Here is a 16,585-nt window from a genome sequence, read left to right as displayed (position 1 = left end):
ATGGGAGGAAGAGCTAGAGCAGCATGTACACATGCTGGAGCAAGAGATGCATGGCCATGAGGAACCCAGCACCTCAAACTATGAAGTAATGAGGGAGGGTGATGATGAACATTGTGAGACCACAGGTCCCCGCTTGGTAGCATGGCCCGTTGTGCAGCAGAAAGTGAAGCATGTGCAGCCTATTGCAGGATGACCCCCCAGGGGTCATCCTCAAGGGGCCCTCAAAGTGACTGAGTTCGTGATGTATCGACCATATACTCAGGCAGAGTTAGTCAACTTGGGTAAGCAGTTTCGGCAGAAACAAGGGGAACCCTTGGCAGCATGGCTCTTGAAACTCTGAGACACAGGGGTGGATGCTATAATTTGTTCTGGGGACAAAATAGAACTGTTGTTACCTATAACCACTTTCTCCTCACTGATATAAAGATTGTAGAACATTATGAGACCATGGGTCTCTGCTTGTTAGCTAGGCCCATCGTACAACTGAGAGCAGAGTAGCAGTTTAAACACCCACAGCAAGAGATACAGATGCTTCAGTTAGAAGATTACATGGCTCCCAAGGATGTTCCTTAAGATGCCTTTTTGGGCTTTGAATAGGGCTCAGGTCAAGGTGTCTGCCCGAAGAGCCCAAGCAGGGACCTGAGGCCCCATGTGAACTTGCAATTAACTGTGCTTAGTCACTCAGTCATCTCCTACTCTTTGCAACCCCATGGACTACAGCCCACTAGGTCTCCTTTGTCCATGAGGATTCTCCAGGCAAGAATACTGGAGTGGGTTGCCATGTCCTCTTCCAGGGGATCTTCCTAACCCACGGATTGAGTCCAGGTCTCCCACATTGCAGGCAGATTCTTTACCCATCTCAGCCACCAAGTCACTAGCTAATATACAGAGAGCAATGGCCTTGGTTGATACTGGTGCCGAATGCAAACTTGTTTATGGCAAGCCAGAGCAGTTTCCTGGTTCAAGTGCACACATTCATGGCTATGGCAGCCAAACGATGAAGATTTAGGCTATGTCCTATGGTGTAGATTTAGAACAGTGTACTGTAAAGGCTGTGTCCTCAGATTTAGAAAAGTATAATCATGTAGGTAGATTGTGAACACTGCAAAAATCCCCTCCTTGAAGGGATGGGCCCAGTGCCTCTGGGGTATTTTGCAGGTCCTTAATAAAAATCCCTGCAGAGGTGGAGTTGCCTCTGTGGAGGCTTTCATGCAATTTCACAAGGACAGATGCTGGACGAGATTTGGCAATGAAAGATAAAGGCACTCCATGTGTGGTGGGTGTCTCTTCTAGCCCCATGAGGGGAAGAACTGCAAAATGAGTTCCAGGTGATACCTGGCATTGGGTTTTGCTATGTATTGGGGATGTAACTGTTTGTTACTATACCATCTACTGCCATTGCAGAATGTGAGTTCAAGAGTCAGAGTTACTTGCCAAGGGAATATCACGGAAGATGGATTGAGCATAGATTCTGAGGTGAGAGACCCTGAAGGGGTGAAATATAGGGTAAGAGCAAATTTGCCAAGATGGTGGTGGTCAGGTGCTCTTGCCCCATGGTCTCTCGCTCTTGCCCCATGTTTTGTAAATACATGGTTATGTAACAGCTGAGACCACATAGCACTGTGCATGTGTGTGATGATGTACCCACTTGGCCAAGGGCCACTTTTGTCCTGTAAACATATATAAGCTCCACCTGAAAAGCCCTTGAGTCCACATTATGGCTGCATTTTGGCTGCACTCACTGGGCCAAACACAACAGAATACAACATGTCTGCTGCAAAGCTGCTGTGCCAGCCCAGAGAGAATACACATGTGCAGTTCCTATGGCTCCTCGAGTTTTCTTCCAGCCTCCCCACTCACGCTTTTCCTACCCTGGGTTCGGTGAACAGCATGCACAGTGAGGAATACCAAGACAGATGAGTGACAAGGGTGGCTGCCCAGCAGTGGTGTGACAGGAGGCCCAGAAACCCTTCCTGGGAGAATTGGGTCAGATTTGGTGTAAAACTTATTTCCTATCCATTCCCATCTCTCTCTCCTACTTGCCCTTGGACCTAACACTGGGGAACACAGCAGGGAGGTGCTCTAAAAACAAAGAAATTTTGGACAGTTCAGGTGGCTGCCTGGACACAGGACAACAGAGGACAGTGGGAGGAGAATGTGAGGGGGGAGTGAAGGAGCACAGCCTGAAATGACCCAGAGAAACCATCCAGAGACGATGCATTTCCAAGTTATCCTGCTCCCTGGTGAGCAAAGTGTTGTTCCCCACACCTAGCCTTATTTTAACAGAATCTCTGGGGCATTTATTTGAAGTTCTTGCCATCATCATCTTGCTCAGGACTTTGTGTGTCCCCTGAAGGCCCCTCAAGGGACTCTGGGTTCCCTGGTCTACTTACAGGTAGTGAGGCCCATTATATGTTCAATGGAATGAAGCAGCCTGGCCTCTCATCAGATGTGGGAGAACTGGTCAAAGAAGGAGAAAATCTCAGTTCTTCTAGATCCCTGCTGTCATGAGGACTATCCACACAGAACACTTGCAACATGGTTTAGGTGGAGTTAAACATTGTAAAATTGGATTTTTTTTTAAGTTTTTTTTTTTTTAAATTGAAGTGTAGCTGATATACAATGTTGTGTTAACTTCTTATGTACAGCAAAGTGATTCAGTTATGTGTGTGTATGTGTATATATATATATACACACACACATATATTCAGGTCAGTTTTCATTCCAATCACAAAGAAAAACAATGTGAAAAGATGTTCAAACTACTGCACAAGTGCACACGTCTCACACTTTAGCAAAGTAATGCTCAAAATTCTCCAAACTAGGCTTCAACAGTAAATGAACTGTGAACTTCCGGATGTTCAAGCTGTACTTAGAAAAGGCAGAGGAACAAGAGATCAAATTGTCAACATCCATTGGATCATAGAAAAAGCAAGAGAGTTCCAGAAAAACATCTACTTCTGCTTCATTGACTATGCTAAAGTTTTTGACTGTGTGGATCACAACAAATGATAGAAAATTCTTTAAGAGATAGGAATACCGGACTACTTTAGCTGCCTCCTAAGAGGCAGGTAAAGAAACAACAGTTACAACCGGACATAGAACAACAGACTGGTTCCAAATTGAGAAAGGAGTATGTCAAGACTGTATATCATCACCTTGCTTATTTAACTTATATGCAGAGTACAACATGCAAAATGCTGGACTGGATGAAGCACAAACTAGAATCAAGATTGCCAAGAGAAATATCAATAACCTCAGATATGCAGATAACACCATGCTTATGGCAGAAAGTGAAGAGAAACTAAAGAGCCTCTTGATGAAAGTGAAAGAGAGTGAAAAAGCTGGCTTAAAACTAAACATTCAAAAAATGAAGATCATGGCATCTGTCCCATCACTTCATAGTAAATAGATGGGGAAACAATGGAAACAGTGACAGACTTTACTTTCTTGGGCTCCAAAATCACACTGTAGGTGATGATTGCAACCATGACATTAAAAGATGCTTGCTCCTTGAAAGCAAAGCTATCAAAAACCTGGACAGAATAATAAAAACAGAGACATCAATTTGCCAACAAAGGTCCATCTAGTCAAAGCTATGGCTTTTCCAGGAGTCATGTATGGATGTGAGAATTGGACTGTGAAGAAAGCTAAGCACTGAAGAATTGATGCTTTTGATCTGTGGTGTTGGAGAAGACTCTGGAGAGTCCCATGGACTGCAAAGAGATCAAACCAGTTAATCCTAAAGGAAATCAACCCTGAATATTTATTGAAAGGACTGATGCTGAAGTTGAAGCGCCAATACTTTGGCCACTTGATGTCAAGACAATCTGGCCACTGGAAAAGATCTTGATGCTGGGAAAGATCGAAGGCAGGAGGAGAAGGGGACAACAGAGGATGAGATGGTTGAATGACATCACTGACTCGATGGACATGAGTTGGTGATGGACAGCAAAGCCTGGCATGCTGTAGTCCATGGTGTTGCAAAGAGTCAGACACGACTAGGCGACTGGAATTGAACGAAATTGATATATTCAGTTATACATGTGTGCATGCTAAATCACTTCAGTCATGTCTGATTGTTTATGATGCTATACACTGTAGCCCACTAGGACCCACTGTCCATGGGTTTCTCCAGGCAAGGATACTGGAGTGGGTTGCCATGCCCTCCTCCAGGGGATCTTCCTGACTCAGAGATGAAACCCACGTGTCTTAAGTCTCCTACATTGGCAGGCAAGTTGTTTTCCACTACAGCCATCTAGGAAGCCTCAGTTATACATATATACATTTTTAAAATATTCTTTTCTTTATGGCTTATTATAGGATATTGAATATAGTTCTTTGTGCTATACAGTAGTACCTTTTTATTTACCTTTTAGTATATAATAGTTTGTATTTGCTAATCCCAAACTTCCAATCGTCCCCCCTCTACCTCCCTCCCTCTTGCCACTCACAAGTCTGTTCTCTATGTCTGTGCGTCTTAAACATTGGATTCTAAGATAATGGGGAAGGGACATTTTACAAAGTCCTAAGCTTCTACCTTCAGTCTTGTCATCCTTTCCCCCTTCTACACAGCCTCAAACTTTGGGTGCAGCTTTGTTCTGGCAAATTGTTACTAGAGGTGATGCTTACCTCAGGAAAGAAAAAGGGGAAGAAAAGTTACTGTTGTCTCCCAAGTTCCCTATGGGAGCATTTCTGACTGCTTAAAAAAGACAGTCTTGCCTCAGTTAATCTGCCATCAGTAGGAATATTTCATCTTGAAAGGAAATCAACCAGAATTCCAAAAAATGCAAATTAAAACAGCAATAGGATCTGAAAAGCTAGTTGGTAGATTTGTTTTTTAAGTCGTACCCAAGACAAAGGAGGAAGTTCTCAGAGATGGCTGCCAGAAGCATCTGTGGCACACAGACATAGGTTTGTCCCCCATTGTCACTGGGAAGGAGGACCCTGGCTTTTGAATTACCCAGCTACTCCAAACTCAATCTGTGTAGTTTTTTAAATGAATGTAGTGTCATTGTGTAGAATACATAAGATACACATGTGAGCACTTAATGCCAGGGACAGTATAAACTGTGGGCAATTTCTTTTTTGTTATTTTATTCTTTCAATTAATTTTTATTGGAGTACAATTCATTTACAATGCTATGTTCATTTCTACTACACGGCAAAGTGAATCAGCTTGGAATATACATATATCCTCTCTTTTAAAAATTTTCTTCCCATTTAAGTCACCACAGAGCACTAAATAGAGTTTCCTGTATTATACAGTAGATTCTCATTTGTTATCTATTTTATACATAGTATCAATAGATTATGTCTGTCAATACCGGTCTCCAAAATCATCTCAATCCTCTATCTCCCTTGGTGTCCATACGTTTGTTCTCTATGTTTGCATCTCTATTTCTGTTTTGCAAATAAGATCATCTATACCATTTTTCTAGATTCTACATATGTGATAATATACATTATTTGTCTAATTTCTTGATGGATTAGGGTTTCCCTGGTGGCTCGGAGGTTGAAACATCTGCTTGCAATGTGGGAGACTCAGGTTCGATCCCTGGGTTGGGAAGATCCCCTGGAGAAGGCAATCCACTCCAGTATTCTTGCCTGGGAAATCCCATGGATGCAGGAGTCTGGTGCCCTACAGTCCACGTGGTCGCAAAGAGTCGGACACGACTGAGTGACTTCACTTTCTTGATGGATGGATATATGGGGCCTTTATTCTTTGATATGTCAATTAACTTCTGGGAATCTACCCAAAAGAGAACACATCTAAACAGCCACAACAAATGATCAATGCAAGAATATGCTTATATTCCACTGATGATGAGTACATTAGTAGAAATCCATTACTGGTAGAAGTTTGTTTGGTAACTACTATTTGTTTTCAGAAGTGCAGGACTATCACTAACAAACATAATTGGGACCTAATGATGTTTTTCTGGATTAGGAGATTGTTTGAGCTGAATGATTAGCCTGCTCTAGGACTAGAAGCTGTACTAGGTGTCTAACCTCACTACTTGACCACTTTAGTGTGAAGTTAAATTCAGGCAGCTAGGCGACACAGGGCATTCCCTTTAGGAAATTCCTGCCATTCACCTCTCCCCTGACTCTAAAAGGCAGAGTTAGCATCATTCAGAGGCCTTGAGAGATTTGTAGGGAATAAGATGTGTCTGTGACTAGAACGCACTTGTGGCTGCCAAGGGGAAGTTGGGTGGGGTAAGGGTGGATTTGGAAATTGGGTTTAGTGGATGCAAACTGCTATATGCAGAATGAATAAACAAGACACTGTATAGCACAGTGAACTATGTTCAATATCTTGTAATAAACCATAATGGAAAAGAACATGAACTATATACCTATTTATTCATATATATGTATATATATACACACACACCCATGTGTAACGGAATCACTTTACTGTACAGTAGAAATTAGTACAACATTGCAAATCAACTATACTTCAATAAAATGCATCCCCCCCCAAAAAAAAAAAAACACGTGTCCATGACTATGTAGAGGAGGATATTGTCTTACACTTACCTGAATTAGTTTACTGACAGTATTGTAGAGATTAGTTTAGAATTTAAAAGAGACAAATGGTAGTGGTGCTAAATGAGAAGTTGTTGGCTATAAAAATTCCAAATGGCTTTCATGTTGTAATAGCTGTTCATAATCTAGAAGGTGCTCCAGGCTTTCTCCTTATTCATCTAGTAAAAGTGACTCAGCACATGGCTCAGCTGAGCATATATATATATATATATATATATATATATATATATATAGACACACACGCACACATGTCTCTATTTTCCTGTAACTTCCTCAGATAAACTGACCTGTTTTCTCACACTTATGCGAAGAATTATCTTCTTCCTGCTTCTACTATATATATACACACTTAATACTCCCCACTTCTGGTCCTCTCATGCACCCCTCAATCTTTATGTTACTAAAAATACTCTTCATATGATAAAAATATGGCCACTGTCATTTTGCTGCTTCTGATTTTGTATGATAAATTTGGCAAGCATAAAAGGCTTTTAAACTCTACTTCTACTCATTTTTGTTGCCTCACCTCCTTCATATCTCTGGCCCTCTCTGTCCCATTTCAAGTTCAGAAATGACTCACTTTTCAGGAATGCCATTTTGTTAATTTCTCCAAGCTTTTGCGAACGCTATGCCATTTACTGAGAAGGCTGGCTGGACATTCGCTCCTGTCCTTCCCCACTTCCTTCCAGGAAAGCCTCACCTTCCTTATGAAACCTTTGCTCTTTTAGCTATTTCTTTTCCCAGGCTTCCCTGGGAGCTGGTGTCAGTGGCTTTCCACATTGTAACAAAATTTTCTCAAGTGTACCACTTTGAAAAGTATCCCAGGTCTTGGCATTAGTTGACTTGCAGTACGTCATTACTCAGTGAATGAATGCTATTATTTTTGTCTCTGGATCCCTAGAAACTTCTGATGTTTCCTCTCTCTCCACTGCCCTAGGTCTTTGATGACTCTTTTTGCAGATAGCACTGTGATCCACAAAATAGGAATGGAAAACAATCTTGTGGCTGAATCTGAACAAAGCTAACATATTTTTCCCTTTAAGATCTTACTGCTGAATGTGGAATAATCCTGAAATTAAGGTCAGCTCCAGGTGATTGTTTATATCAGCTGTCAGATTGCAGAATAAAAAATGGCGTTTATATATTTGATTTTTATTGTTTTCCAGGGCAATGTCACTTTTTCCTGCTCTGAACCACAAATTGTTCCCATCACATTTGTCAACTCCAGCAGCAGTTATTTGCTGCTGCCTGGGACTCCCCAAATCGATGGGCTCTCAGTGAGTTTCCAGTTTCGAACCTGGAACAAGGATGGTCTCCTTCTGTCCACGATGCTCTCTGAGGGCTCAGGGACCCTGCTGCTGAGGCTGGAGGATGGAACCCTGAGACTCGTGATTCAGAAAATGACAGAACGTGCAGCTGAAATCCTCACAGGTACTGTCTGCTGACAACTTCTAGATCAATTTCTTATTCAGCCAAGTCAACACATGTTTGAAATTCTGACCAAAACATACAGGCTCCAGCTCCCAGGGATGTGGGATAATCAGTCTTCACAAACTTCAGGTTTGAAGATCCAATAGTTTTTTTATTCTTAAAAAAAAAAATATTGTAGTATAGTTGATTTACAGTGTTGTGTTAGTTTCAGGTTATACCAAAATGATTCAGTTATACATATACCATATGCATATACATATACATATATATATATTCTTTTTCAGATCCTTTCCCTATCTAGGTTATTACAGAGTACTGAATATAGTTACCTGGGCTATATGCTAGGTCTTTGATCATTATACATAGTAGTGTGCATCTGTTAATCTCAAACTGCTAATTTATCCCTCTCTCCCCCGTACATTTTTCCTTTGGTAACCATGTTTGTTTTCCAAGCCTATGAGTCTGTTTGTGTTTTGTAGATTTTTACATTTGTGTCATATTTCAGATTCCACATATAAGTGATATCATATGATATTTTCTTTGTCTGACTTACTTCACTTCATATGGTCACTTAATCTTTATCTATGAAGATTAGAAAGCACATCCTTTTACAGCAGTATATATTAGGCCCTAATGTGTGGCAATATGGAACAGAGGTATGAACCATACCCTGGCTCTTCTATCTGCCTTTCCTTTAACATGGAGCTATGAAGTTTTCTACCTCCTTCTCTACTTGTTATATTACTGTCCTTCCAGAAACAGCATGTTCACTTAGTAACGAGTACTTACAGAGGTCAGACTTACATGCAGGCATTGGACTGGAGGCTAAGGCAGGCAGGTAGGTCAATGAATTGTCTGAGAAGCCTTCCTGGCTCTACAATTTGAATCAAACCCCCTCTTCTGGGCCAATATCTATCCCAGATTACATGATATTGCATCTTTCTTTAATTTAAATATCTTTCTTTCCCCACTAGACTGTGAGCTCTGTCATCCAAAAAAATTAAAGAAATTTGAGTTAGGGAGCAAAAGACATAATTTAATAGTTAAGATCAGGTCAGACTATGGGAAAGCTTCAGAGTCAATGGATGAACAAAAACCCCACTGAACTTCTGTAAATGATAGACACGTCTGGGTCTGCAAGTCAATCAGGAGGGTCCAAAGGTGCCTCTTCCCCTTATCAGTCTGTGGCCCTAGATTAAGTTCCTAACTTTGTCTCCCATGTAAGAGTGTATTAGGTACCTATAGCTGCATAACAAATTATGCCAACATGTAGTGATTGAAAACAGCATGTGCTATGTCTCAGTTTCTAAGAGTTAGGAATCCAGAGGCCCCCTGACTAGGTAGTTCTGGCTATAATCAGCTTGTTAGTAGGGGCAACGATCATCTCAAGTCTCAACCAGGATTAATTCTGCTTGCAGGCTAACTCACATGGATGTTGACAGACCTCAGAAGATTCAAACTTATCCCCATGGCCTTTCCAGAAGGCTGCCTCATTGATAGGGCAGTACTATTAATCCAGAGCGAGTGACTTTGGAGAGAGTGAGAAAGAACCCTCAGGACAATGCCATGATGTTTGTGTATCTCATAGAAAGAGTAGCATCCCATCATTTTCAACATATTCTGCTCACTAGAAAAGAGAATAAATCTAGCCCTTGCTCAAGTCAAGGGGATTATACAAGTGTTTACCCAGCAGGAGTCATGGGTCATTGGGACCATCTTAGCATCTACCTGTAATAGGAGATGGAAAAAAAAATCTTTATGTTACAAGGCTGTGATGGTGATTGAAAATGAAAGTGTTAGCTACTCAGTTGTGTCCAACTTTTTACAGCTCATGGACTGTAGCCTGCCAGGCTCCTCTGTCCTTGGAATTCCCCAGGCAAAAATACTAGAGTGCGTAGCCATTCCCTTCTCCAGGGGATCTTCCCGACTCAGGCATCAAACCTGGGTCTCCTGCATTGCTGGTGGACTCTTTACCACCTGAACCACCATTAGATTAAATGGATCAAACCTTTGACACAGTGCTGAGAAGCAGTTTAGCAAGGTTCTCTTTCTTCCACACCAACTCAAGATCTATGGCGAAAATAGGCCTCACTCCTCAGAGTCATAAAAACTGAGTAAATTTCCACACTCCTGGGACTTTTATAAAATTTCCAAGATTTCCAGTCATGGGAGGTGAGTTAATCTCTTAGAAACATACCAGTTTTCATGTGTAGAGTTAGAAAATTTAAACCTCAATCCTTTTGTGAAGAAGAAAAATGGTGACCTGGCACTGAGCTTTTTCTCTTAAATTGGTGAGATGGTTGAGTGCAGAGACTTGTATGCCTCAGGACAAAATGCAGTTTTAATAAAGTACAGGCCCCAGTGGCACTTTGCTCTAAAGCATTCAGGTGTTACCTGTATTATTAAGCATGTTTAAGTCCATTAAAATGTGTTTATGACTGAGAGACAGGCTGGTAAAAGCTGCCCCATTACCCAGCTACAGAGGGAGAAAAAAAAAAATCATTGGGTATTTTTAACCTGTCTCTCAAAAGGATCAGACAAGGAAAAGAAAGTTTTAAAAACATTCTGATGTCTATCTCAGAAAACTTGTTTGCTTCTTTCCCCAAGAATTTCCTGAATTTTGGAAATTATGAATTTCTTTCACATTTCTTTGAAATGGATTAAGGCTTTTTGTCTCCTGGTGTTTTTCTATTCCAGGTAAAAAAACAGATAAACAAATAAACAAAAAAAGCAAAAGGACAAAACTGGTTTTCTCCTCCCTTACATTTCTGATCAAACTTGTTTTCCAAGTACTTGAGATCGTATTGGCTTTGTAAGAAGTGAAAAACTCATGTGAGAAATCAGAAAATAATAACTGTTGTTCTGAGAGTTTTTGAGGGCCTTTGGGACTACCCTTGACACTTGGTACTGCATGGAAACTAGAAACTAGCACCACATTTTATTAGTTGAGCAAGGAATCCAGATATTTAAAGATTTACTTGAGACTAGTTCAGGTATTTCTAATGTCCTGAGTCTAAAAGAAAAGATGACCCCACAGGAAGGGCAGATCATGGATGCCTGGCACGTTCACTGCTATTACCAGAGCTTCATATAGTGTGCATAGCTTTGGGGAGGCAGATTATTTTGTGCATTTTTGCATTGAAGATCAGGAAGAGAAGTCCAAACTAAGTCAGTCTCAAAATAGAAGGGTTCTGAATTTATTTGTTCTAAGGGATGAAGTTTCAGGAAGATGAAGGACAGTAGTGCAACCCCTCCCTTGTATTCTACTTTGATTTCTATTTTTGTCATCTTCTTTCTTGAAAGCTTTGTGCATGTGGATATGAAGAAGGGTCAAGGGCACACTTTCACTGTAAGTGATGTGACAGTAGAATCAACAAACACTGTGGATCTCTTGCAGGTCAGGCATTATGCTAGGACCTTATCATATAATACTACAGAAAAAAAAAAAAGAAAACCTCATGAAACATATGAAATGATGCTTATTTTACCAACATGCAAAAGAGGAAATTGAGAGTCAGAAATTAAGCTCTCTTGACCAAGGTGTTCAAGCTCAGGCTTTTCCTTTGCACTCCTAGGTCCACAGTTTTCACACTGTGTCTTGCTGATTCTTACATTGATTTTTGATATTCTCAGTTGCTTGAAAGTGAAAGATGCTCAATCATGTCTTTGCGATCCCTTGGACTTGTAGTCCACAGAATTCTTCAGGCCAAAATACTGGAGTGGGTAGATTTTCCCTTCTCCAGGGAAAGAAGGGAAGATCCTTTCCAACTCAGGGATTGAACCCAGGTCTCCTACATTTCAGGAGATTCTTTACCAACTGAACTATCAGGGAAGCCCAATACCAGTTGCTTAAAGACTTCAAATATAAAGAAACTCTGCTTTAGCTGAAAGATGAAATGACAATAGGCTATTAAAGAAAGTAGCCTGCATAGGATCTAAAGTTGGCTTTTCCCAAAACATTTTACTTGGTGGCCCCATCAATAGACAGATTTGGAAATTAGATGGAATTGAAAACAGATGATGGATCCACCATCTTTGTAGACTTTAGCTGACATTACCTGTATACAATTATAATGTAAGTTACGCATACCTAACACACATGTATGCTACTGTTCATTGAGTATATGGGACATACTTTCCTCAGACCTTTTTAAATGCTCAGTGATGATTCCTTAGTAAAATTATCACATAATTTTATGTACATCATGTAAATACAAAGGGAACTGGGCTTTCCAGGAGGTGCAGTGGTAAAGAATCCGGCGGTCAGGGCAAGAGACACGGGTTGATCCCTGGGTCAGGAAGACCCCCTGAGTAGGAAATGGCAACCCACTCTAGGATTCTTGCCTGGTAAATTCCATAGACAGAGGAGTCTGGCAGGCCACAGTCCATGGGATCGCTAAGAGTTGGACATGACCGAGAGCACACGCATGCATGAAGGGCACTAAGTAAGAGCCTAGATATTTCCGGAGACTTCGCCATGCACTGGACAGGTTTTCCCATATTCGTGTCGCCTCTGCATTGCAAACCCCAGCTGGAAATCTGAAGGCTGAATGGGAATGGGGAGGAAGATTTCCAGGAGTCCCGCTGCCAGATGAGGAGCATCATCTCCCCCTTTAAGAATCAGAGCAGCCAGTTGAGCACATCTTAAATAAACACACACCTAGATCTCCTCCTTTATGCATTTCAAACCCTAGTTCCTCACCACTTCTCCCCAGGAACTGCATGTCTTGGGGACCACTTTCTCAGGTCACACCTGCTCCTGGAATGATTAACAACAGATTCTATATTTGAATGTAGGATGGCTGCCATTTTAAAAGACTCTTAAAAACATGCTTAGGATGTAGATGTTATTGTCCAGACCAATCTGGATGACTAAGAACAGGAACTTGTGTAAAAGTAAAGAAGACCACTTGGCTTGGTCAAGCAGAGTGTTTTGAATTGCAAGTGAAACATTAAGTCATCTGAAGAAAAGCTGGCACCATTACAATTATTCTGTAAGTGGCCTCACATTTCAATGTTATTTTTCTTGTGTTGATGGGAGAAGAATGGGGAATAAGAACTGGAAGAAAGAGATCTGGGGCTTCAGTCCCAAAAATTGGAAATATGGTTTTTTTTCTCCTCTAAAGTGAAGTCTCTGAGTCATGTCTGACTCTTTGCAACCCTGTGGACTATAGCCCGCCAAGCTACTCTGTCCATGGGATTCTCCAGACAAGAATACTGGAGTGGGTTGACATTTCCTTCTCCAGGGGATCTTTCTAACCCAGGGATCGAACCCGGGTCTCCTGCATTGCAGGCAGACGCTTTATCCTCTGAGCCACCACCCCTCAAAACATCAATTTCCCACTGAAAAGCTAGTCTGGGAAAAGTCCTTGAACACAGGCCTTAGCATCCAGGACAACAACCTCACTGTGTTCTTCATAGATGCAGACTCAGTTTTATTATTTTAGACCACACTGTACTTTGTAGCTGAAGGAGAGAACTGGTCTAGAATTATTTAAGTTCCTTCTAAACCTTCATGAGTTCCTAAAGCAAAACAGGAGATCAGCCATGTCTTCAAGGAAACCATCAACTCCAGAGTCTTCTTTTGACAATGGAATAAGTAGCCTTAATTACATGTATTCAGCAGGGCTAATCTCCCTGCCAAAGATCACTTTTCTCAACTCCTCATATTATGTTGCATTTTGGGGAGGAAGAATGGTAAACTGGGCTTTTTTCATACAATGATTTTTGTGAATGAGATGCTTTAGCAGCCCAGAAAAGTCCTGCATGTTTTTCTTTGTGATCCATATAGAATTAGGTGCCAAGGATCTAATCCTGAGAAGTTGTGTTTTGTTTTGTCTTATCAACCATCTTTAATTCATACTAGGATACTCTGTATGTGTCAAAGTTATCAGGATATATAGGACTTTCAAACAATGTTAGTAGAGAAAGAGTTGTAGGTACCAGACCTACTGATTGTGAAGAGAAAACAAGACAGTCATAATAAGGGTCTTTTAATGTGAGATAGACTTTGTCACAGATGAAAATCTTTATATGTTTGTTTCACTGCAGAAAATAGAACACACCCCAGTAGGGCCAAACGGCAGAGAGACTGTCTAATGGCTTTTCATTGGAGAATATTCTATCCAGAGCACATAGCTACACAGTCTACTGCTCTGATGTACTAGAGGCATCAAACCCAGGGTGGAATTTTCAGGAGTAAGTAATGAGTCTCCGCACAATTGAACAGAACCCAGAAGATGGGAGAGGGAATCTTCAGACAGATCTAACCTGGCAGTAGGGACCTGCAAAATGATTATAAGCAGGAAAGACAGAAGGAGAAAACCAATGACCGGGAACAGGACAGAATCCCTAGGCCAAAAGACACATGATGAGCAAAGATCCGGAAATCAAACAGATGCTACAAAAATGCTTTCAGTGGAGGCAGATGGCTTCCTGGAGAGACAATTTCAGGTCATTCCATTGAATCTTTACATACAAGTAATAGTGTTCAGCATCCTCAACCACCTTACATTTTCCAGTAGTTAGACACCAGGCATTCCAGAATTACTAATTATGAAACAATTCCTTCTAATCCATCATTAATTTTCTATATTTAGAAGAATTTTGGGGCTGACTTGTTCTTTCTATAGCTGAACATAGGATGAAATTTTAATGGCATAGCCTTTGATCCATAGCCATCATGGATATTATTGGATGGTTATTTAACATTGCCTTTATTTAAATTAAATAAATCCTCCTAGAGCTGTGGTCCACATCATCTCACTTATTCTTTTAGAATTTATATCAATTGATATTTAAAGAAACCTTCCTAAAGCCAACCAACTGCTAGTCTTCTGGTTCTTTTCTTTTGTAGCTTTGGCCTAAGTATGTATTAGTTTGCTAGGACTGTCATAACAAAATACCATGAATTAGAAGACCTATCAGGCTTCCTCAGTTGCTCAGTAGTAAACAATCTGCCTACAAGGCAGGAGATGTAGGGGGTGCTGGTTCAATCCCCAGGTTGGGAAGATCCCCTGAAAGTGGAAATGGTAACACACTCCAGTATTCTCGCCAGGGAAATCCCATGGATAGAGCAGCCCGATGGGCCCCAGTCCATAGAATCACAAAGTCAGACTCACTCTGTAGGAGACCTATAAGAAATTTCCTTTCTTCCAGTTCTTGAGGCTAGAAGTTTAAGGCATGGTCAGGGCTGGTTTCTTCTTGGTTTGCAGAGGCTGTTTTCTCCCTGTGTCCTCACATAATCTTCTCTCTCTGTGCCCATCTGTTTCCTAATGCCCTCCTCTTATGAGAGCACAAGTCATATTGGCTATGGGCCTACTCATAAGACTTCATTTTACCTTTATTACTTCTTTCAGTCTTATCTCTAGATATAGACACATTCTCAGGTGTGGGGAGAGGGCTAAGACTTCAACATATGTATTTGAGGGGGCACAATTCAGCCCAATAGAAGGTGTATTATCAGCCATAGAGACCAGATTGTGATTGCCAAGAGGGATGAGGGGTGGGGGAGGGATGGGTTGGGAATTTGGGATTAGCAGATGCAAACTATTCTACAGTAAATTCTCAATATGAACCTTCAAATTGTCAACTGTCAAAGATGAGAACAGTATGCCAATTATCATACTGTACTACTCTACTTTTCAAGGTACTATACTGTAAGATTAAAATTATTTTCTTTATTTTCTGTTTGTTTTATACACTATTTGTATTTTAAAGTATTATAAACCTATTACAGTACAGTACGATATAGCCAATTGTGTTATGTGGGTACCTATGGTTACTTTGACTTATAAACAAATTGGACTTACGAATGTGCTCTCAGAACAGAACTCATTCATATATATGGGACTTACCTGTATGTAGAATGGATCAAAAACAGTGTCCTACTATGTAGGACAGTATTCTCTAATCAGTATCCTGTGAAAAACCATAATGGAAAAAGAATATGAAAAGAATGTGTATAGGTGTATAACTGAATCACTTTGGTGTATAGCTAAAGTTAACACAATATTTTAAATGAACTATACTTCAATAAGATAATTTATAAAAAATAATATATGTTAATCATGTGTACATGCATGCATGTGTGCAGTTGTATCCAAATCTTTGCAACCCTATGGACTGTAGCTCGCCAGGCACCTCTGTCTATAGAATTCTTTAGGAAAGAATACTGGAGTGGGTTGCCATTTCCTACTCCAAAGGATCTTCCTGACTCAGGGATCAAACCTGTATCCCCCTGTGTCTCTTGCATTGGCAGGAGGATTCTTTACCACTGAGCCACCTGGGAACCCTATATTAATCATATATCTCTATAATTGGTTTCTCAATGTTCTTGTCACCATGGAATGTAAGGATTCATGGGAACAACAGCACTGCCTGCCTTTTTACCACTATTTGTCCAAGGCCTAGTCTAACACCTTTTTATAATAGGCCTTCAGTAACTATTTGTCTTATGTATAAACAAGCATCTGAATAAATGAACTACTAGAAATGACCTCCAAAACATTTCTGAAGGATCTCAATTTAACAGTGGAAAAAGAGTTCACAATGGTTTTCAGCCAACATCCATGTTGCAACAGTCCTATGAGGCACCATGCGT

General features: G+C 40.7%; 1 protein-coding gene across 1 annotated transcript in view; it reads left to right on the top strand.

The window, feature by feature from the left end:
- The window catches only part of CNTNAP5 (contactin associated protein like 5), a 1,089,942-nt gene that overhangs the window by 576,426 nt on the left and 496,931 nt on the right, over window positions 1–16,585 (top strand). Inside the window, exon 8 of the mRNA XM_018061606.1 lies at window positions 7,719–7,983. Within this exon, the coding sequence (XP_017917095.1) occupies window positions 7,719–7,983 (265 nt within the window). The remainder of the gene's footprint in view (window positions 1–7,718; window positions 7,984–16,585) is intronic.

Source organism: Capra hircus, chromosome 2, assembly GCF_001704415.2.
Source record: "Capra hircus breed San Clemente chromosome 2, ASM170441v1, whole genome shotgun sequence".
Taxonomy (NCBI): domain Eukaryota; kingdom Metazoa; phylum Chordata; class Mammalia; order Artiodactyla; family Bovidae; genus Capra; species Capra hircus.
Note: the sequence above shows the minus strand (reverse complement) of the source record. Positions and strands in the feature narration are given on the sequence as shown.